Source organism: Amphibalanus amphitrite, unplaced genomic scaffold (genome assembly GCF_019059575.1).
Source record: "Amphibalanus amphitrite isolate SeventyFive unplaced genomic scaffold, NRLGWU_Aamphi_draft 000499F_arrow, whole genome shotgun sequence".
Taxonomy (NCBI): domain Eukaryota; kingdom Metazoa; phylum Arthropoda; class Thecostraca; order Balanomorpha; family Balanidae; genus Amphibalanus; species Amphibalanus amphitrite.
The window spans coordinates 236,500-258,560 of record NW_024881993.1 but is presented as its reverse complement, the minus strand read 5'-3'; the positions used below and the strand labels follow the sequence as shown (position 1 = coordinate 258,560).

At 47.6% G+C, this 22,061-nt stretch overlaps 1 protein-coding gene across 4 annotated transcripts in view; it reads right to left on the bottom strand.

Moving 5' to 3' along the window:
- Positions 1-22,061, bottom strand: part of LOC122392739 (protein yellow-like) — a 54,999-nt gene that overhangs the window by 3,477 nt on the left and 29,461 nt on the right. For 2 of the 4 annotated variants that reach the window (XM_043387982.1, XM_043387983.1), the window contains exon 2: positions 9,925-11,459. The exons of the other annotated variants lie outside the window; for them this stretch is intronic. In XM_043387982.1, coding sequence (XP_043243917.1) covers positions 9,970-11,283 — 1,314 coding nt within the window. In that variant the 5' untranslated portion in view covers positions 11,284-11,459 and the 3' untranslated portion in view covers positions 9,925-9,969. The remainder of the gene's footprint in view (positions 1-9,924; positions 11,460-22,061) is intronic. 4 annotated transcript variants of the gene reach the window in all.

The window sequence follows — 22,061 nt, the reverse complement described above, 5'->3', positions numbered from 1 at the left end:
CGCAGACCAGGAAGCGGCCGCCGCCTGTGTTGGGGAATAGGGAATTCGGGACCTCGATTTACGTTTGCGGTCGCTGCATGCGTTACGTTCAAGCTATGTGGACACGGAACCCGGCATCTTACGCAGAATTGAGTGGAGAACAAGATGGAATCCTAAAAAATCCTCAGATACAAGGAACTAATACGTTAAACCCTTATAAGTCAATGGGGAAATATGAAAATTGCTATATTTGCGCAGAGAATGATCTGAAACTATCTCAAGCATATTGATAGAGACAAGTAGAAAAACACGGAACAAATAGTGCATGGACGCGTTTCGATTATTAAATCTTCATCAGCATGACATAATCACAGAGAAAACAAGATATAGCACACAAACATTCGAGCTCGTCACAGTGCAATCGTCTTGATTTTAAAAATTCATGCATATGACATATTCGCTACTAATCCACCTGTAGGAGAATATCCACGAAAAATGATAGCAAAATAGATCACTGACATACATATGACACATGGATAACAACAAATTTGTACAGAACGATCATGAACAAGTAGGTACTTATACAAACTAATGACGCGTCTTCTTTAAACTATACATCGCCGCTGGTTTTGCCCATTTCATCGAACCCACCCTAATATTAATCGTTTCGTTCATTGCTATAAATGCCGCCTCTGTCGCCTTCCGATTGTCTTTGTTTTTACATAATGCTATAATTTCCGCCCCGCCCCATCTTGGTAAATGATGTGTTTTCTGAGCATGAATTACTACCGCGCTATGTTCTGCGTTGTTTCGCATGTCCCGCTTATGTTCCTTTAATCTAACGTCTAAGCCCCTCCCGGTTTCCCCTATATATGATTTGTCACAAGAACCACAAGGAATCTTATACACTAAACTTTTTTCTTCTCCATTTCTTTTTGTGTGGTTTTTTAGTATATCCCCTACCTTTGTTCCCGAAGAGAAAGCGATTTTAAATCCAGTCATTTCAATCTGTTTCGCTATCATCTCGGCTGGTTTCGAATTGGGAAGTGTTATATATCGTTCGGTTTTCTTCGTCTTTGTTGTCGCGCTTCGCTTTCGAATATTGATAGCTTTTCTTTTCAAGTTGACTAGAAATCCTTTGGGGTACTTTAACTTCGTGAACGATGCCATGATGTGCTGAATCTCTTCATCTATAAACTCTTCACTACAAATGCGATACGCTCTTAGGAAAAACCCCAAAACAATCCCACTTTTAACCCGGTCATTGTGTCCAGAATAGAAATGTACGTACGACTCTTTGTTTGTAGGCTTTCGATACACTTTAAATTTTGGCTGACTCCCACGTATGATCACAGTATCAAGAAATGCAATCGTCCCGTTGCTTTCTTTCTCAAGTGTAAACTGAATCTTTTCCTCTACCGAGTTAAGTCTATCAAGTTTGTCCTCTAAGTTCGTTTCTTTTGGCACTACTACGAGGATATCGTCAACATAACGCAACCAAATTACGTTACTGCCCATGATGCCCTGATAATGGTGCTTTTCGAGCCACTCCATGTACAAACATGCCGCCACCGGACTCAGTGGTGACCCCATGGCTAGTCCCCTATGTTGACTATACTCATCAGACTGAAATTGAAATCCCCAAAGTTAAGGCACATTGCAAGTAATTTCAAATAGTCATCTTTTGGACTCCGAACAGTTACCTGTGCCAAAAGATGACTATTTGAAATTACTTGCAATGTGCCTTAACTTTGGGGGATTTCAATTTCAGTCTGATGAGTATAGTCAACATAGGGGACTAGCCATGGGGTCACCACTGAGTCCGGTGGCGGCATGTTTGTACATGGAGTGGCTCGAAAAGCACCATTATCAGGGCATCATGGGCAGTAACGTAATTTGGTTGCGTTATGTTGACGATATCCTCGTAGTAGTGCCAAAAGAAACGAACTTAGAGGACAAACTTGATAGACTTAACTCGGTAGAGGAAAAGATTCAGTTTACACTTGAGAAAGAAAGCAACGGGACGATTGCATTTCTTGATACTGTGATCATACGTGGGAGTCAGCCAAAATTTAAAGTGTATCGAAAGCCTACAAACAAAGAGTCGTACGTACATTTCTATTCTGGACACAATGACCGGGTTAAAAGTGGGATTGTTTTGGGGTTTTTCCTAAGAGCGTATCGCATTTGTAGTGAAGAGTTTATAGATGAAGAGATTCAGCACATCATGGCATCGTTCACGAAGTTAAAGTACCCCAAAGGATTTCTAGTCAACTTGAAAAGAAAAGCTATCAATATTCGAAAGCGAAGCGCGACAACAAAGACGAAGAAAACCGAACGATATATAACACTTCCCAATTCGAAACCAGCCGAGATGATAGCGAAACAGATTGAAATGACTGGATTTAAAATCGCTTTCTCTTCGGGAACAAAGGTAGGGGATATACTAAAAAACCACACAAAAAGAAATGGAGAAGAAAAAAGTTTAGTGTTTAAGATTCCTTGTGGTTCTTGTGACAAATCATATATAGGGGAAACCGGGAGGGGCTTAGACGTTAGATTAAAGGAACATAAGCGGGACATGCGAAACAACGCAGAACATAGCGCGGTAGTAATTCATGCTCAGAAAACACATCATTTACCAAGATGGGGCGGGGCGGAAATTATAGCATTATGTAAAAACAAAGACAATCGGAAGGCGACAGAGGCGGCATTTATAGCAATGAGCGAAACGATTAATATTAGGGTGGGTTCGATGAAATGGGCAAAACCAGCGGCGATGTATAGTTTAAAGAAGACGCGTCATTAGTTTGTATAAGTACCTACTTGTTCATGATCGTTCTGTACAAATTTGTTGTTATCCATGTGTCATATGTATGTCAGTGATCTATTTTGCTATCATTTTTCGTGGATATTCTCCTACAGGTGGATTAGTAGCGAATATGTCATATGCATGAATTTTTAAAATCAAGACGATTGCACTGTGACGAGCTCGAATGTTTGTGTGCTATATCTTGTTTTCTCTGTGATTATGTCATGCTGATGAAGATTTAATAATCGAAACGCGTCCATGCACTATTTGTTCCGTGTTTTTCTATCTCAAGCATATAGAATCATGATTTCATGCACTCCTTGCAAGGTTCTATGCTTCATATTTGCATTGTTGCCCTTGCGTGACGTCATTTGTGACGTCACAAGTGTCACAATTTTTCTTCAATAACTCCCGATCAAATTGAGCTAGCGAGTCGGAAAAGCCACCAATGGACTCAGGAAGACCTGCCGAATCGAATGATATGCGACATGACCTCTTTCGACCAACTTCGTGACCTGGGGGTGCTGACCTGACCTTGACCTGAGGTCAACACCCTAAGTTGACCTGACCCGAACCAAAAGTATATCACTCGATGCGCCTGAGCTAGCTGAACACGATGGTGCCAAAATCGCGGCTCTACGGCCATTTTTGGCGAAGTTATTAACCAAAAACCGAACCCGTGCCTTAGATCACTTGACCTGACCTCAGAGGTCACCGGTTGACCTGAGACCTTTACAGCGGGTTCCTACCAGTCATTCTGCATTATACTTTGACGCATACGACCACTTTACCGCTTAATTCTAGTTAAATTAGCGGCGCATTAGCGAGGTGGGTTCAATCAACCCTCTCGGCCGGGCAAATGTAGGTCCGGCGAGTGAATTTGAGGAATTCTGAAGATACGATCGTGTTCCCCATTCAATTCTGCGTAAGATTCCGGGTTCCGTATCTACGTAACTTGAACGTAACGGATTCGGCGGCCGCAAACGTAAATCGAGGTCCCGAATTCCCTATTCCTCAACACAGGCGGCAGCCGGTTCCTGGTCTGCGCAATATGGCCGCCACCGTTAGACACTACGGCCAATAGGGTTGAAGCGGCAGTGCTCCCCTGTGAGTTATTCCATAAACAGTGCAAAAACTTTGGCAGCCAATAGCCCCCATATCAAGCTTGATGCCAAACGCAGGCAAGTTTCCCACCGATACGTAGATCACACTAAACCAATGCCGCAGCAACCGTCCCATAACTCACATGAAACACCACTAAAATCAGCCAACTGAACCCAGTTTCCCCATTTTTCCACGCCTGCATATATCAGCATCCGGTACCAATCGGTAATCACCACCTCCTAACCCGCCCAATCCCCGCCCACCGACCTCTACCAGATTACACTCCTCATCCCTCTCTCAAACCACCAAGCTATCCTCTCCTTAAACCCCATTGCCACCACTCTCTCAGCAGCCCCGGCCCATTGCCCATCCAGGTCTACCACCAACCCACGCTCACAACCCTCTCTCCCACCTTTCCGAAACCGCCCACCTACCCCTTACCCCCACCGACAATTACCAACCTACTTTGGCATCTTGCCAACTATGCATCGACCCCCTCCCCCTCCGCCTGGCAGACAATAGACCACCTGCTGCACCTTGCCGCCGTCATTAGCAGGAATGTGTCGGGTGGGCGTGGTCTGTCACCGCCCCGCCCCCTGCCAGGGACCGCCCACCGCGCTACCGCCCACATCTAGTCGGGGAGGATTTGGCGGTGACATTGGATGACCTCATAGGTCAGCGAAGTGACCGGGTTATGAAAATAGTGCGATGTTCTAAATAACAGATAACTTGGAGAATGATGGTGTCATGGACTTCAGTCAGTGAAATGCTTGCGATGAGGATTTCAGAACGAAAACACCAGTACCTGCCTAAGCAAAACACATTGAATCTAGATGAAACTTTTAAAATGTCCTTAATTAGCCGAACTTGTTGTTGGAAAGCGCAAAACCCCAAAATTAAATGCATAAGCTACACAGCACACATTCAAAGAATATTGAGAATTCCAACACATTAAATGTTCCGTTTATAGGCCAACTGCAGGAATTTTCGCTACCCTTGGCGGCTTCCGCCTGCCCTATCATTGTCACCTGCAAACAATGGATCTGGCTGGGAGCTGTGGCAGCCTTCGCCAGCCGGTGTGGAGCCAGCGCCGGGAGCGAGAGAGCTTGGGGATCAATACAGCCAACGGTCCGTTTGACCGCGACCTTGAGGGAGAGGAGATGTGACATTGGGAGAGAGGACATATGACCTTAGGGGGGGCGAGACATTGCACTGAGTGGGACTTGACCTAAAGGTGGGGAGGAGAGAGAGAGAGAGAGAGAGAGAGAGAGAGAGAGAGAGAGAGAGAGAGAGAGAGAGAGAGAGAGAGAGAGAAGAGAGAAAGAGAGAGATAGAGAGAGAGAGAGAGAAAGAGAGGAGAGAGAGAAAAAGAGAGAGAGAGAGAGAGAGAGAGAGAGAGAGAGAGAGAGAGAGAGAGAGAGAGAGAGAGAGAGAGAGAGAGAGAGAGCGAGAGAGACAGAGACAGAGACAGAGACAGAGACAGACGGGAAGAGGGGAGAGACGGAGAGCAGATTGTGCCCCAGGACGGAAATGACCTTGGGAGAGAGGGACTAAAACTTGGAGACGGAAGTTGATTTAAGCCAAGGATGATGACCACAAACGTATATTTATAAGAAAACAAGCAAACAAATTTCTGCATCCAAAACAGGCCTTCGCCCTCTGCGTTTTAGAATACGAAAGCATGTCTGGCATGAAATTCATGAATGTCACTGAACGCTTTGGAGGTCAGTACAGTGACCTTTATCAATGGGTTGGGGTCGCAAAGCTAACCATCATACAATATTCACCGTTCGAACCCGTTTACAAGCATGGAGGAAAAGTACAAAGGTCAGCAATGCCATTAACTTAAAACCCTAGGGACTTGTTTTGGATGCCGATACCAAACAGTAACGCCAGCACGACATACCATAACAGGCATGAGTCATGCAAATACAGTCCCAGCAGTATCATAAATAACGCTCATCAGATATGCAGCATACCTGTGCTAATACAGTACATTAGTAGGGGCATAATGCAGCATTACACGCTCGCCAAGACGACATCGTGAAAGAGTGACAGTATCTCCACAGCTACAGACCAAGTAGAGTGAATAAGATTATATCCCTGTTGGCAGAGGCTCAGTAGAATTGTACATACATCAGTCACGCTACAAGCCACAGCTGAACGAAGCCCCCCCCCCCCCCCATGGATACACAACACTCAAGGACAGACAGGACAGACCGAAATAAAACGTGACATCCAATTCCGCGAAACGTTCGTTCCTCATTCATTATTCAGAGTTCTGGATCTAGTGACAAATGATAATGGAGGCCGCAGCTGGAGAGAAACTCGTTCCATGTGAACTCATCTTTCCACACATGACAAAAAAGGTCGTCTCCAGCTCGTGAAAAATCAGGCCAGGCTTTCATAAATAGATGGACCATTTCCACATAGGAAATGTCCGTGTCTAAGAAGCAAGCTGATCAAATAGGGCGACATACATCTTATCCTTAACATGCGGTGGTAGAATATTATCAAAAGTTAGTACCCAACCGCCAACATCGCACGAGCACATCATTCCTGCTTTTCCAGAATAATGGAAGGAACGAATTCCAGAAAAAAAAATGATTCAAAGGATCGTTATTCATTTCAACAAATAAACGACATTGGCAACAGTCTCCCAACAGTTTATCAAAAACTTAGTTAAAAAGTGAACACACCTAGCCAGGGACCCAGTAACCTGGCGTAGGATTAGGAACCTTGCACGATCCGTCACACAGTCATACCACCAGACCCGTCACGCATGACCTGTCATCTGTCACGGGTCATGGCGAGCTCGGAAGAGCTGTGACGCGGCTGACAGCTGTCACATTCCCCGCCTCGGTGACGCGTCTGACAGGTGAGCTGTCAACTCTGGTGACAGTGGCTGCCACCGCTGTGATAGGTGACATTCAGCGGGAGACAGAAGAGCAGTGGCTCGGGGCGACCGCGATTAATTCTCAGAAAACTCGGTACGGGTTCGTAAATAGCCGGCGCAAACTTCCGTGGAAATGACGTAGGGTGAAAGTCGTAGGGTGAAGTCGTATAAGAGTACGCACTTAGTGGATTTCTTGCTCTCATTTGTTTAATATTTGAAGGAAAGAAATCGCAAATAGGGAATATTAAAGTTCATTGAATTAGCCATCAACCCATGGGGCAACGATCCTTCAGCGTAAATGGAAGTGGTCTAAAACTGACATTTTCTGAACCGTTGCACTTGCGTACTCTTACCATATGGGGTGTGTAAGAGTACGCACGCCAGGCGGGTGGAGTACGCAAGCATATGAACACACACCTATGCAGCTTGCACTGTCCAAATGTTTAACTTCAAACTCAGAAGGCATTTAAGTTAATTCTAGTATCCAAAAAGAAAAACATAAAATAAATCTTTCAAGGCTATAAATAAGGAAATAATCATGTTGTGTGTTTCTTAAAAAAAATGCACAATCAAAAGGGAGAATAAATCGTATTTAGGAGAATTTCGGGTACGCATCTGCCTCACAGTGCTCCATTGATGACATACCTACAAAACAAACGTCATTGAGCGATAGATTAATAATTCTATATTTCTGTATATTCGATTTAATGTATAATTCTGCGTACTCTTACCCTCCTGAACAGTGCGTCCTCTTACCGTACATGCAATTCGCGCACAAAACAACCCCGAAACGTTGTGCAAAACTTCGCAAACATAATATTGCACTGTACAGTATTTCCCCAGATAACCTCACAAGTTTCCCACAACAATCACGGAAATGTACCTTATCTCAATTGCCAAGTATCAAAATTATTGTACCATATCATCATAATATCATAACGCTCGAAAATAATATTCATCGCCTTAAACTCAACAGCGTCGCCGCTCAACGCCCACATTCCGTTGGTGACATGCACGCACTGGCGGCTTCATGTCACTTCATGAACTCGAAAAACCCGCGTTGCTAAGCAACCGAAACAGCTGATGCGTACTCTTATCGCCCGCGTACTCTTACCCGCCCTTACCCTATTCTTAAGTACAGAAATAGTTCGTTCGTTGTTTTACGAAAACCAGACAGCGATGTTCTAACTTAAAAGCTGAAGTGATCGTTACAAAATGTACAATCCTACATGGCTTAAAGTTCGGCATTAGCTGAGTCTTTTTAATAGAAACCGATCCATGAATTCTGCAAGATACTGTCACATTTGCCAGTTGCCACTGAGGAGAACGCGATTGAAACTGAAAGCCGACAGCTCATTTTCCAAAGTCGACAAGCTCACATTTCATAGCGAGCAAACTTTCCGAAGCAGGCATGTTTTAGATGAATTAAATGCGTATTTTAGCCAGATTGACCACGTCCTGCTGGGCGATACATGTACCGAGATTAATGCTTCACATTTTCCTTTAGCTAACACAAAACTTTTTTTAAAATCAAGAGGCATTCAAGTAACTTCACACATTTAGTCCCGAAGAACTCCAACAACGAACTTTTCCGAAAGTTCGACACACGCTTCAACTAATTTCAACCACGCCAACCCCTCACAACTGATTCCAAGGCACAACTGTAACAGCCTTCAGTTACCATCCAGAACTGGAGCCCCAAGAGCCCCCATTAGCTAAGTGGCAACCCACCACCATACGCATACACTCCTCCCCCGCACAAGGTACCCTTTCACGGACCACAAAGCGGCCGTCCGGCGCGGCGACTTAGTGCGGTTCCGCACGTCACACCGGCACGCGCCAGTCGTCGGCTCCGACGAACTGGTCTCAGTCGATACCGACGGCGCCAGACTGTCGCGGCTCGCTCCGACGCGCCGGGACGGAGGCGACAGGGACGGCCCCGGAGGTCGACCGGAGTCGACCGTCTGGCGTTCAACAGTCGAGGGACCCTGCCAGACTTTCCAAAGTTGGGCGATGAGCCAGAGCTGTTTGCCTGATGCCAGTACGGCTTCAGTTAATTGAGAAATATACAGTTGGTTATTGGACCACCAACAGGAAGCCGAAACCAAGAGCGGTCATCGGAACTGGCACGTCAGAAATACTGTTAATACTGCTGTCTATACAGAAAATACAGAAATACTGCTGTCTATGCTTCCTAGTTGGAGCTGTCAGCAGTAGTAAAATAACAGCTGTAAGCACTAAGCAGCTGTTCATCGAATATCGACGCCGCGAACTGACCAATGGTCATATCAGCAGCCTCGCTCCCAGTCACAATAGGTTGTTCGTTTACTATCTGCTTACGCTTCTGGAAACGTATAAATAGCGACGGATACGCGATCGACTTTCAACAACCATCGATCTCACCCCACTTTATCAACCTATTTTTTCTCGACATTTCGTGCTACCCTAGAGCTGTTGGGGAGAATTCCACCTAAAAAGCGCAACAAACACGCAACAGATACCACAACACGCAAACTCGACAACAGGCACCTCCTGTTCCCTCAAGCGGGCGCCAAAGTGGGTCGAGCGGGCCCCTAGGTTGGCCGGTACACGTCGATGAGGTAGCAGCACACAACACATTGGTTTGCACGGTCGAACAGAGTTTAATGCGGTGTTTTAGCACGTCTGGTGGCACGTGAGCGAAGGCGTATGGATGGTCATGCTTGGAGGTCAGACAACAGGCTGGTGCATTTCGAGGCCTGACTCGAGAAGGTGAGTCAGAGTCAGTGACTGATTCGGGAAGATGAGTCAATGAGTCAGACCTCGTTCAGCGAGTCAGTTGAGTTTATACAGGGATAAGCCAGGTGTCGCGGGCACGATTCGTACATTTAACTACAGACACGCGGTTACTTGCAAGCACTATCTTACAGCATGCACATTGCACGTGCAGTACATTAGAGGGCGCTCGCGCAGTGCAACACGTTCCACGTGCAGGTTACGGCAGCACACGTGTAAGATATTAAGGGGCACGTGAGTGTTGAGTTATCGTAGCTACAGCGAGCGATGTTAGTTGTGGTTAGTTATCAGCCAAGCGGCGGAAGGTTAGTCATCAAAGAAGCGAGCTCTCAAAACGAGATCGTCTCCTTTTTCATACCTGTACTGTCTTCACTGTGGCGCACTGTCGACACATCTGACGCGGCTACACGGCGACTGCGGCAAGCACGGCGCAGAGCAGCGCCACAGCGGCGGTTGTGGCGCGGGGCGGCGCGGAGCCAGCCACGCCCACCCGCTGCCCCCTGCGGTAGGGCCCCATGTAGCTGTCCATGTCGACCCGGGCACGCAGCACGCGGTACATCAGCTCGTCGGACGAGCTGAACGCCAGCAGACCGGCCTTGTGCCAGCGGTTGCTGGCCACGTAGAGGTAGCCGCCGTCCCAGCCGAATGCGCTCGTCCATTGGAGGCGGGTGTCGTCGCGGTAGACCTGATCCTTCGCCGAGAAGGGCGCACTCGTGTTCCACTGGTCGATGGCATTGTTGTTAAGAACGCTGTAGAACATGATTCCCGAGTCTGACACGGTCATCCCTTCAGACTGGGAGCTGCGGGTGCCCACTTTGACCACATGTTCATTGATCTCAGCGGCTGAAGCCAGCGCTACGTGAGTGCGATTCTGCAGGAACGATGTGGCGATCGAGAAGAAATGGAAGCTGGAGAGCGGGGCGAAGAACAGGCGCTGATCAGGAGCACTCCGAGGAGATATCGCCAGGCTGTCAATGGCCGTAGGGAAAGAGACGACCTCACTACCTATCTCCACCGCAATCGCAGAGGCGTCGTACTTCATGGAGGGATGCGTCACGTTCCAGGCGGAGTCTTCCCTCCACGAGTACACAAGCACTTGTTCACCCATCATGTCTGCCACATAAGCGAACCAGTCCTCAGAGTTCCCTGCAGCCGTGTCAAGCACCAAAGCACGCAGCATGGCTCCCTGCCGGTAAGGCACCAGCTCTTCGGGGAAGCTGAACCTCCTTACTTCCTTCCCAGCCACCATATCCCAGACCACCAGCTTGGCGGGACATTCGTGAGTCGAGCGACTGAACATACCGTGACTTCCCGAATCGATGATCCACATCCTACGCTGTGGATCGATCTCAATCGCCAGGGCGTTCTGGATCCCCTTACAATCCGACCCGTGAGTGTTCAGCTCCCAGCTGGGGTAAGGACTCAGCACCGTGTCGTTACTTCTCGCCAGTACTCGATTCACCGTGGCGGGTACACCGTGCCTCAGACGAGGAACCGTCACAAATACCTCTCCATCCACGGCCTTGACATCATACAGAGCGCAGTAGTCGGGCACGTAGCGACCAGTCTCGATGGCGGTCTCACGCGCCTCCGCAGACGCCCAGTCAAAGTCCAGCCGGGCCCACTCGTGGAGTGTCTCCAGCTCTCCGTACTTTCCTGAGTTCCCTGCCGCAGAGACTGTCACAACCAGCAGCAGAAGCAGCGGCGGCGACTTCATCGTGGATACCACGTCTCAGGCACCACGGAAGATTCCACACCACTCTGACAGGCCGGGCGCACCCAGCCGACTGTCTTGAACTGCACCACCTCCACCGACCGCGTCCGACGAGCGACTGAGCCGGCGACGGTCCCCGCTACCGACGAGACCAGCTCGCGCCGGGCTCCCACCTTCCACTGAAACACACAGACGGGCGAGCGCGCGGTAGTCAGATAGCGTATCGATAAACGCACGTGCGTCAGCCCCCCACCGAGACAACAAGACTTGTAACGCACGTTGGTCATCCCCTCCCCCACGAGACTTGCAACGCATGGTTGAGAGAGGGAGGGAGGCCCAGTGATCACAGGGGCTGGGATAATCAAGCGGGAATAATTATGGGGTGAGCATAACGGACAACGTTATTATTTATTGGGTATTAGGGGATTGGGGTGTGCTAAGTGGCACGTACCACACGGCGGGCACGGTAATTGCTTTACAAATCGTACAAAAAAGACTCGGACAGACAAAAATGGCTGCCAGAGCACTGAGGTGGATTAGTGAATGGCCAGAATATCGGATATTGATCAAACGCTCCGTGAAAATGTGCAAAGTGCGACGAGAAAATGTTCAGTAGTGCGCCGTGCGAGTTGGTGTCAAATAACGTACGGTTGGCGTCCAATGCGAGACAGCGTAGATCTGCTTTGCACGCATCAAATCCAAACGGAGACATCTAAATTCCGACCACTCGCAATTTGACTATTGGAGGCCAGCCATGCATGTGACGGGCTGTCAGGCCAGGCCGAAAGAAAATTCACACGAAAATGTTCTGCGGGAAGAACAAAATCAATAGAAAGCACCCAACTTCCGTTTCACATAAGAATATGCAAATGAAGGAGCTTAACAAGACATCTTTCACTAAAACTAGCCACTTCTTCAAACCAGCATTCCTAGCTACCTCTAAATCCATCCTTCCTCGAACCCCTGGACCGCTACCGATGCGTCTGTGGCCATCATACATCACCCTACCTGCTGACGCCGGGCAGGAGAGGGACACATTGGCAGGGGTTCTAGACGCTTCCTCAGACGCACCCCTGTCACCGCCCCCGCGGCCACCGCGGCACCCCTGAGCGACCCTGTCATGCCTTTGGGCACTAAACTAATCCAGTCCCGATTGGTTTGGAGCCGCTCCAGCGCCGAGAGGAGACGCGGACAGAGCAGGAGACGGATGAGACAATAGGGGAGACTGAAGAGACAGGAGGGAGGGATGAGACAAAAGGAGAGCACTGAGGAGACGGGAGGGAGGAGACAGGAGAGAAGGGAAAAGTGGGGAGAGTAGGAGGGAGGCGACAAAAAAAGAGACTGAGGAGAACTGGCGACGGGAGGCAAGATAAAATTTGAGCAGGGAAGCAGGCTCAGTGGCTTGGGGAGTGGCATAACTGCGGCAAGACCGTGGATATATTCAGCGGCAGCTGTGAGTTTGGAGCATGTCTGACAGTCACTTAGGGATGAACCGAACAAACTATAGTTCGTTTTTCTTAAGTTCGACCCTCACTGTAATCGTCTCTTTGAACACAGCACGATAATTGCTAGCTAAATTACTGAGAAAACTAGCTGGCGCACTTTGTTTTCACAGACGATTAATTTTACTCAATTATTATTTCTTCTTTGCTCTTATTTTCCAGAATCCTAGCTCGTATTTCCCTTTATATGCAACCCCACAGGGATAGACGTCTTGTCAGATATTATAACTGAACTGATCAATAGATCGCACGGCGCTTAACAGAACGGCATATCATCGGTGTGTAAAACTTATTTGGAAAATATTGTTCATGTCTACAGTACAATGTGCGCTAACTAGCTTTCTAAGCAATTTAGCTAGCAATTCTCGTGCTATGTTCAAAATGATGTTTACAGTGAGGGTCGAACTTAGAAAAAACGAACTATAGCCATGTAGAAACCGCTGTCGGTAGCAGACAGGCGGCGATGGATGGTTGTAATGGATGTGGTGAACAGCCATGAATTTGTTTCTGTTGAAATACCTTCATGCTGTCTGAGGAGCGAGCTTCGAAGGTATCTTGTAGTGCGAGTGACACAGCGCGCCGTTTACAGAACAGTGGATATAAACAAAATAATGAAGCACCCGACATCGAGTCGAACCTTGATATAGCTGCCTAATTGAGAAAACAAAGTCGAAAGAAGACAACGAAACCGCTGAAACCGGGAACAATAACCTGACGGGTTGGATCGCAGCCTCTAATTGGATAAACCCGAGCGTTTACAGCTTCACGACCCAAACAATGGACAGACTGAGGCCATTGTCTGATGAAGCTGTCAGATATCTTTCTTACATAGCTGGGCACCAGGAGGTCAATTGAGTCCTTGGGTCGACTGCCCGGAGATAAGGGACAAGACCGCGAGCAGCTCCGGATGTGGAAACGACGCCCAGAATGGGTCACCGGCTCATCAAATGCGATTTCGTAATCGGACGGACGCATGGACATTTTTCGGTAGTAGACTGCTTCAGCGACTTGTCAGAAATGTTGTAGCCAATCTGATAGTGTTCAATTTACATAGGAACTATGGCGAGCATCAAGGCTGCGAATTATTAATTAAAATTTAAATATGATTGACAATGACACCTCATAATTGGTGAGTTGTGATCACATCTGGCCGACAGAAAGCCGGAGTCCTAGAACTGGGTTTATTTGCATCTCCCGGAGAACTTATTAGCCAATAACAGGACGAATTTTTATAACGTGTTAACGTTGGCTGTTTTATATTTTTCGTCCAAAATCCATGCCAGTAATGCCGCCGGTGGTAGCGGAAGTTCGGATGCCAGTCGGGCGCAGTTGCCAGGGCAGGTGGCCAGAGTTGGTCGGTTGCCAGATCGGGCACCGGATTATATCACGGACGTCTTCATCCCTTAGCCAGTCTGGCAACCGATACATGCTGAGGTCACTGGAGCTACTTTGTTCACTAGATTAGTGGAAATCGGCTCACCAGATTCCAACGCATTAGTGTGATTAAATCCATATCGCTTTGGTGATCAGAATGCACAGAAATAAACACACGTTAGTTTATAATCATGCGATCGAAAGAAGCCCCCATTCAGGATCGGCTGAGCTACGCACGCGACATCCGAAGATGTTTGCGTCCCAGATTTGTTAGCTGGAAAAAAGCATCAGAAATGATGGTGATGCAACCCTTGGATGCAACTTCATGTGATCATAACATAAAAGCAGCAAAACAATGTTGCAAGCCGTGGGAACATGGAAGAACTGCGGTTGCAGCTGCGATTCCAAAGAAGGATTTCAGCGAATTCTGATGTTTCCTTTAGAAATATCGTTGAATTCTACTCATCTCCTCACATCCTTTATCCAATAAATACCAGATTATCTGCACTCTGCAGGCATCTATAAACACATCCAGAATTGATGTCATAGTAGTAGTAGTAGTAGAGTTTATTGACACCAGGTGCATGTACAAATGATGTAACTTAAAATAGAAATAAACGCGGATAAAACACAAACCTTAAAATGCACGTAAATCAGTGTCCATTAAAAGTAACATACACGTGCACTAAATGTCTAGTTAAATTCGAAGCCAGACACGCAAAAGTCTAAAACACAAAACAATATAAAAACACACAACTACCTTCCTAAAACTACCTTCCTCTATTGGCATTAAGATCATGCGTCTGCTCAAGTACGAGGCGACAGTAGTTGGCCAGATCTGCATTATTTTCTGAATCCATAAGAACCCTTAGGTTGGCATAGGTAAGTCTGAAGTGCCGGGTCCGAGCTGTCTGTGTGAATGGGCAGTTAAGTAACACATGCTCCTCAGTCTGCACCTGTCCACAAGCGCAAACACGCCTATCTCTTTCGATCCTCGCCCATCTTCCTGTCTCTATTTTTAGGAAATGTGAGCCAAGACGAATCTGACTAAATGCTAATCTATCAGCTTCCGGTACAGTTGTGTCTGCGTAAATCGGGTGTAAGGTCAAATTTGGATTAAACAAGATGTAATTTTCTCTCCTTGACGTATGAGCTTGGCTTATCCTAGCCTTTACAATTTCTAGGTCCTTTTCTATCGGTCTGTCTGTGCTGTTCACGAGGCCCTGTAAATAACGTCCCGCGGGGGATCCGGCCGATCGAGCCAGCTCAGCTGCTCTAAACAAAGGGCTCTGACCGTAACTACTTTGTGACATTACTTTCTTGAAAAAATCCTTTTGTCTTTGCTGCACCCATGCTTTTGCTGATCCCGAGCTCAATTCTACTTGAACTAGGTCAGTGCAAGTCTGTGTACGAACCCCCAACATTTGTTTCTGGGCCGTCATCATTACACTATTCGCGCACTGCATATCATTACAAAGCCAGCTTTCGCACCCGTACAAAATGGACGCTTTTAATGCACTCTCCAGCACCTCTCTTTTCACTTTAAGCGGTGCATCCTTGTTCTTCCTCAGAAAAGCGGAAAACTTTCTGATATGTCCTCGCTTTGAATCAATGTGTGCTTGCACTTGATTTTTGATGGGCGCATTTGACATGTTCGATCCCAAATATATATAACTATCAGTGTAGCATATTCTAGCATTTTCTATCTCAAAAGGCCTTTTGTCAGTTACATTAACTGTCATAAACTGGGATTTGGTTGAATGCATGGACATATTTATCTCTTTTGCAGCATCATACAGCAGATTGAGTTTCAATCCCATGCTCGTTAATATAACCGTATCGTCCATAAAAAGCAAAGAATGTAAATTTCCGAGATAACCATCCACGCCGGACTCCTTCAGCTTTTTAATTGTTTCATTTATATAAAAGGTGAACAACGAGCAACTGTTAGCTGCACCCTGCTTAACCCCACGGTATGAATGAAATGATTCGCTTCCTAGGACGTTGACTGTATCTTTAAAACTGTTTGCAATGGCTGGAATAAAATTTTGCCCGCATCCTTTTGAAGCCAATAGCCTCAAAAGCAAGTTCCTATCTACCTTGTCATAAGCCTTGACATAATCAACAAACATGATATACAAGCTCTGTTTTGTTTTCCGTGCGTAATCTATTAAGAGCCGCAGTGTCAGCAGCTGTTCTGGGCACCCTCTACCCTCCTGTCCTCCAGCTTGTTCAAGATCTGGCTTAAACCACGCACAGAATCTTCTGTTTAGTACCGCTTCATACAATTTAGCCAATGCCACCTGAATGCTAATTCCGCGATAGTTATTAGTATCATGCTTGTTTCCTTTCTTAAAAATGGTAAACATCTTAGCTGCAGTCCACTGCACCGGATAGCCTATTGTAAAAACCATATTGAGTAGAACACATAAAACGTTAAGCCAATCCGAAGGTAACAGTTTTAAGGCCCCTGGAGGAATTCCATCCGTGCCCGCCGCCTTACAGCTTTTCAAGCGTTTAACTTCTGTCACTACTTCATCGATGGTAATCGGGTCATCGAGAATGGGAACATACATATTTACTGTTGGACATTCCATACCCCTACCTTCAGTCGAGTCTAGTAAATTATTGAAGTGTGATTTAAATTCCAAATCAGATGGCCCGTCTTTACCATTAGGGAGCTCAAATTCTCCACGCCAGTTAATGGCTTTCCAGATAGCCTTTGGATCTCCTATACCTAAGAGTTTCTGCCATCTTGAATGTGCGCCAAGTGACTCGCGATGTCCGTCGACACCTTGCTGTGAAATACGTTTTCGTGCCCGTTGACATGTTACAAGACATACATGGTACAAGTAAGCATAGTGCTTTCGACATTCCCCTGCTAAATTCCTTGTCTGGTTCTGTGCCTATTTACCATTCATTTGGACCGTGGCTGCATAGCCATGCTCAGTCTACTAAGAGTCACGAGTCTGTTGATGTTCTGCTTATTTATATGTTTACAGAGACACCAGTGACCCGAGATTTCAATTACCGGCCAGCTCATTAGCTAAAAGCGTCTTGCTAAAATCAGCTAGCTAAAACTAGGAAATCGGATGGGCGGAGAGCCAACACATCAAACGGTCCTCGAATCAGAACCGTAATTAACAAGATCAAACAATCGACACCGTCGGCAACCCTTTGCTGAGCTCATGCTTTTGAAGCCATCAGTTTCGTGTTAGTGTAGGAGAAATGGAAACATCCGATCATACCATTTCGATTGCACCCATCGTGCATGTAGGCTGCGTTGCAGCACATTTTGCAGCACTTCAATGCTCGGACTTCGGAGCAGGGTGGTCTAGAGGCAGCGAGCTATACTAACTATAGTGCTGAAACCAAATTCGACTTATTTTCGTACTTGTTGGCCAGACCAAATCAAAGTAGGTAGCAGATGGCACTCCGGGGTTTAATTTCGGTGAACACAAAGCCGACCGTGGGTTCAATCAGGATCGGCGTGTGATACGTGGTAAAAGTGGAAATGCATGGGGTTGGATTAGAGATTGGAGGCTGATAGAAGAAGAGTGGAGAACCGAGGATAGGATAGAGGAGAGTGATGCGAGGGAGAGAGATAGTAGGTAAGGATAGATGAGGGAAGGGAGGCGAAGACAATGGAGTAGAAAAGAAAGACAGAGACGAAGAAGAGATGCCGTAGTCCGTACCAATGAACAAACCCTAAATATGACATTTTCGAAACTATGCGTGAAAACTGTAGGGTCAGCGGACTGTATGTACAAACCCTAAATACGACATTTTCGAAACTATGCGTGAAAATTGTGCGGTCAGCGAAGTAGGTATGCACCTTGCGCCGATTATGGGTATGTATACCTACCAATTCGCGACCTCAAGTTTGATTATTTATGCACGCCAGGTTATTTAGCATTCAAGTTTGTGGCAGCAAAAATGCTTTGGTAAGCCAGCGTTTTGATGGCAGATCTGCACCCTTGTGGTGCCCTTCACATTTTGTTAAGCCTCGGCGTTCCTCCAGTTATCACAACCCCCGGCTGTCTGATGGGCGCCATGGCCACACTTGCTGCAAACATTCCTTTCTCAGACCATACACCGCATTGTTTACATACATGCCACAGCTCCCCGAAATGTTGAGCAAGCTCCAATCTCTTCATGCCCCTCAGTCACCGCTTGAGGTGACCTTTTGACTAGCTACGCCCACACAACAGCACGTGACCTGACCCCTTCGCAATTGCATGCTCCACAGACTCATCACGTGATCCTTCCCAGAGGCGGCGCCTTGATCACGTGACTTAGAGGGTCACATGACGTCCAGCGCACCGATCGCGTGTTAAAAAGCCCGGGTCACATGGTCCACACTGGTCCACACAGGAAATACCGGCACGTGACCGGACTCCGTACGGCACCTCTGCAAATATGCACTGTTTGTCGGTGCTGAAGGTTAAAACGTGACCAAAGCTGCGGCAGCCCTTCGGCAAACGGATGCCCAAACCAGCAACCGCAATGGGTTCAGTGAAAAGCCAGCCACCCGTTTGTTGTTTGTGTTCGGGTCAGGATTGCTATCCATGTGACGTAGAACAGACCACAACATGAAATGGCGTGAGCATCAAACCCCGGAGGCCTTCATCAACAAGTGGTGTTGTTTCCGGTCCACCTGGCCAGTCTGGGCTAGTCTGTCGCCAGTCCGGGCGGTCTGGTGAGTCTGTCGCTAGTCTGCGCGGACTGTCAAAAGTCTGGTTGAAGTCTGGTCAGTCCGGGTGGTCGAGTAGACGCTGCAGCGCTGACATTTTACACAGCAAATTTATTTCTATATAACCTTCGCGCTAGCAAAGACCGATGTTAGTGGTTTCGGGACTGTATTGTCATATTGCATTGGTCTTTGGGTGAGGGTCCAAAATGCCCACACTTGAACATACAGTCCGATACACATATACACCGCATAACATGTAGGTGTACACTGTACATAACAGTCGTGCAGCAACGCATGAACCGACAGTATAAAGGTGTAGGTAGAACAAACAATGATAACAACGCATTACTAGCATTCGTTGCATTAATAGTGTGATACTGAGGCGAAGGCGGGGTGGTGGGCGGTGTTGATCTCCGAACCCAACGAGGTTTGAGGAAAAAGTGACCGCTCCCCGCGGCGGCCGCCGCCGAGCGCTCATAGGTCCCGCCCGACCCCTGGCGGCGGCTCCCCGCTAAACCGCTGCCGCATTTGGTAACTTCGCTGCCGCGCCGGATACATAGAAAAACATTTTGCGTTCGGAACGCAAAATTACATTTAATAGCCAACCGATCATGTTTACCTTGACATAATCCATCTTCCAGACTGCGGGTCACCAAAACAGGATTTACAAACAAATACCATACTAAAGGAGCATACTGTTCCAAATAGGTTTCATGAAGTTCAATCCTGCTCCAAAACATTCAGCTATTCATTATTTTTAGGGGAAAATAATCGAGATGTTTTTAAATCGTTTTTTTTTTAATGCGTTCACAAAAGACTGCCGGTTGCCGATATCAAATGTGGAAAGTCGAGCATTCCAAAGGGACGCCTAACTCATGAATAACAAAGTCATCGCATGCCACCGTTATATAAGCCACCGATGACCGAGCCACGAAATCCCATTCGTAGAGTGCCATGACACTGGTTCGGGCTCATGGCTCCAATCGCCAAGGTCTTGCAACAATGCACCATCACGACCCGGCGCTGCATCTCATGCATCCGCCGTCGCCGCTGATCAGGGGCCGCCCGGCCGACTCAGGTGCCGCCCCCGCCCCCGCCCACGCCCACGGCTGATGTCAGCCGTCAGACTTGTGCCGCCGCCGCCGCCGCCGGCCAGGGCAGGACAGCAGGCTGTGATGAACGATATGGCCTGAGTGCCAGACACTTAATTACAAACAGGCGCGATTCATTACAATTGAATGGATGGGTTTACTGGTGAGACCTAGCGTGGCACGTGCTGAATAATTACGTGAGTTGGAAATCGATTTGCGGAGACGTTTTAAGCGCTTATTCTCAACTGCCAGCGCATGGACCAGCCTGGGATTTTACAATCAGAATCCACCAAAGTCGACCTGAGATAGGTACACCCTTGCTGCAGCGTTGCTAACGGTCATGCGACGGTACATGGTGGCGGTGTCGGCAGCGGTAAAAGGGCGCATTGGACGGCACCAGAGGGGTCGGGCTGCCCGGCGCCATGATATCATAGCTCGTTAAAACGGCGTGTCGGCAGCCACAACCCACAAAACTCCCATCCATTCCACCTTCCACCACAACCGACCACATCCGCTGCCCCCCCCCCCCCACGATCCACCCAACCCCCAATCCACCCCACACCCCACCACAGACCCAGATCGGTCCCTTCCAACCGACGCCAGCCCTGTGGCCTGAGAGGGCCCCCACACGGTGACCTTGTCAGGTCATGATGCTCCCCTTTTGGCATGATGTCACCTAACGTGAGGTCATCAACGGTTGGAGTGACAGCCGGAAATTAATGGCAGATAGGGAACAAATGGCTAGCAAAAAGAATGCAGCTAAATTGTGCATGCTGGATGGTTTGCAAGCTGCGTAAAATATAATTGGAATTTGGAAACAAAAAGCCAGAAGAAATTCGGGGGAAAATGAGCAAACATTCCAGAAAAAGTAGAACAGTTTGAGACCACGTAAGATTTAATAATATTTCACTACAAACTGCCCTTCCAAAAAAGCGTATGAAGCACTACTATTTTCAGCTCCATAATCTCCCAAGTAAAATATGCGCTCATTTAGAGTCCATCAGAAACAATGTCATGAATAATTCCATTAAAATCACTGAAAACACGGAAGCCACTTCCACGCCGTCCCATAAATAACATCAATCACCAACCCACTCTGTGACATCACCTGTGACGTCATCTCTCTGACGTCATCCGCGCGGGGGTGGCGGTGGGGAACAGAGCCTCATCACTGTCCTGTCACCACACCCCTCACCCATCAATCACTCACAGAGGAGGGCTCAACAGCTCAGCAGGGGTGCCCCCGGCCTCGTCCCCCACGGTTGGTGGCCATGGGCGAAACTTTGCAGCTGGATTGGCCAGACCTACGAAGAGGGACAGGCAATAGTAGGTTGTGAGAATAGTGGAGCTAGTGGGTTATTTTTATGCAAACGTGCAAGGATTGAAGGAAGCCAACGGCAATATAAGGCTGCAAGGATATACATAAGAATAAGGATGAGCCGTTGAATGGCCGCTGAGTTTGGGCATAAAACCCCACAGGTGCTCCAACATCCACCCATTCAACTGCTCACAATCTGATGGATAAGACTTCCAGACTGCCCCTGTGGGACCAGTTTTGCACCGCACAGACCTTGGACCTACCCGCAGAGATTGTTTACCGCGCGGCCGCCTGTCCATGGATGATGCCATGGCCTTCTCACCAGACAAACCCCACACGTCATGAGAAAGCCGAAGATGGGTAAGACCCAGCTACTGAGCAACTCTGATCCTCCCTTTAGGTACACCACCGCTGATAGATTAGCTGTCAATGGTGGTGACGGATTGACAGAACTACCCACTGAGATCATCACTGCAAACATTGCCAAACTCTGACTTCCCTGGAAAGTTGGTCTACGTGACAGAGACTCGTCAAAAGTCACTTATGTACACCACTTATGTACGCCATGACAACACGAATCGCAGTGGCGATCAGAAATAAATAATGTTAAGGCTACAGAGGTTTTACACTGGCTAGAATACCGCTATTTTATGGAGATACAAAGCAACATATTTGCATTTCGTTAGTCACGCTACTTAGCCCATTGTGACTCTGAAAATATCAGACGACTTTGACTTCGTCGGCACTTGTAGCCCGAAACTGGTTAACTAACTCACTCATCAACTGTCACCTTGGCCTAGCGT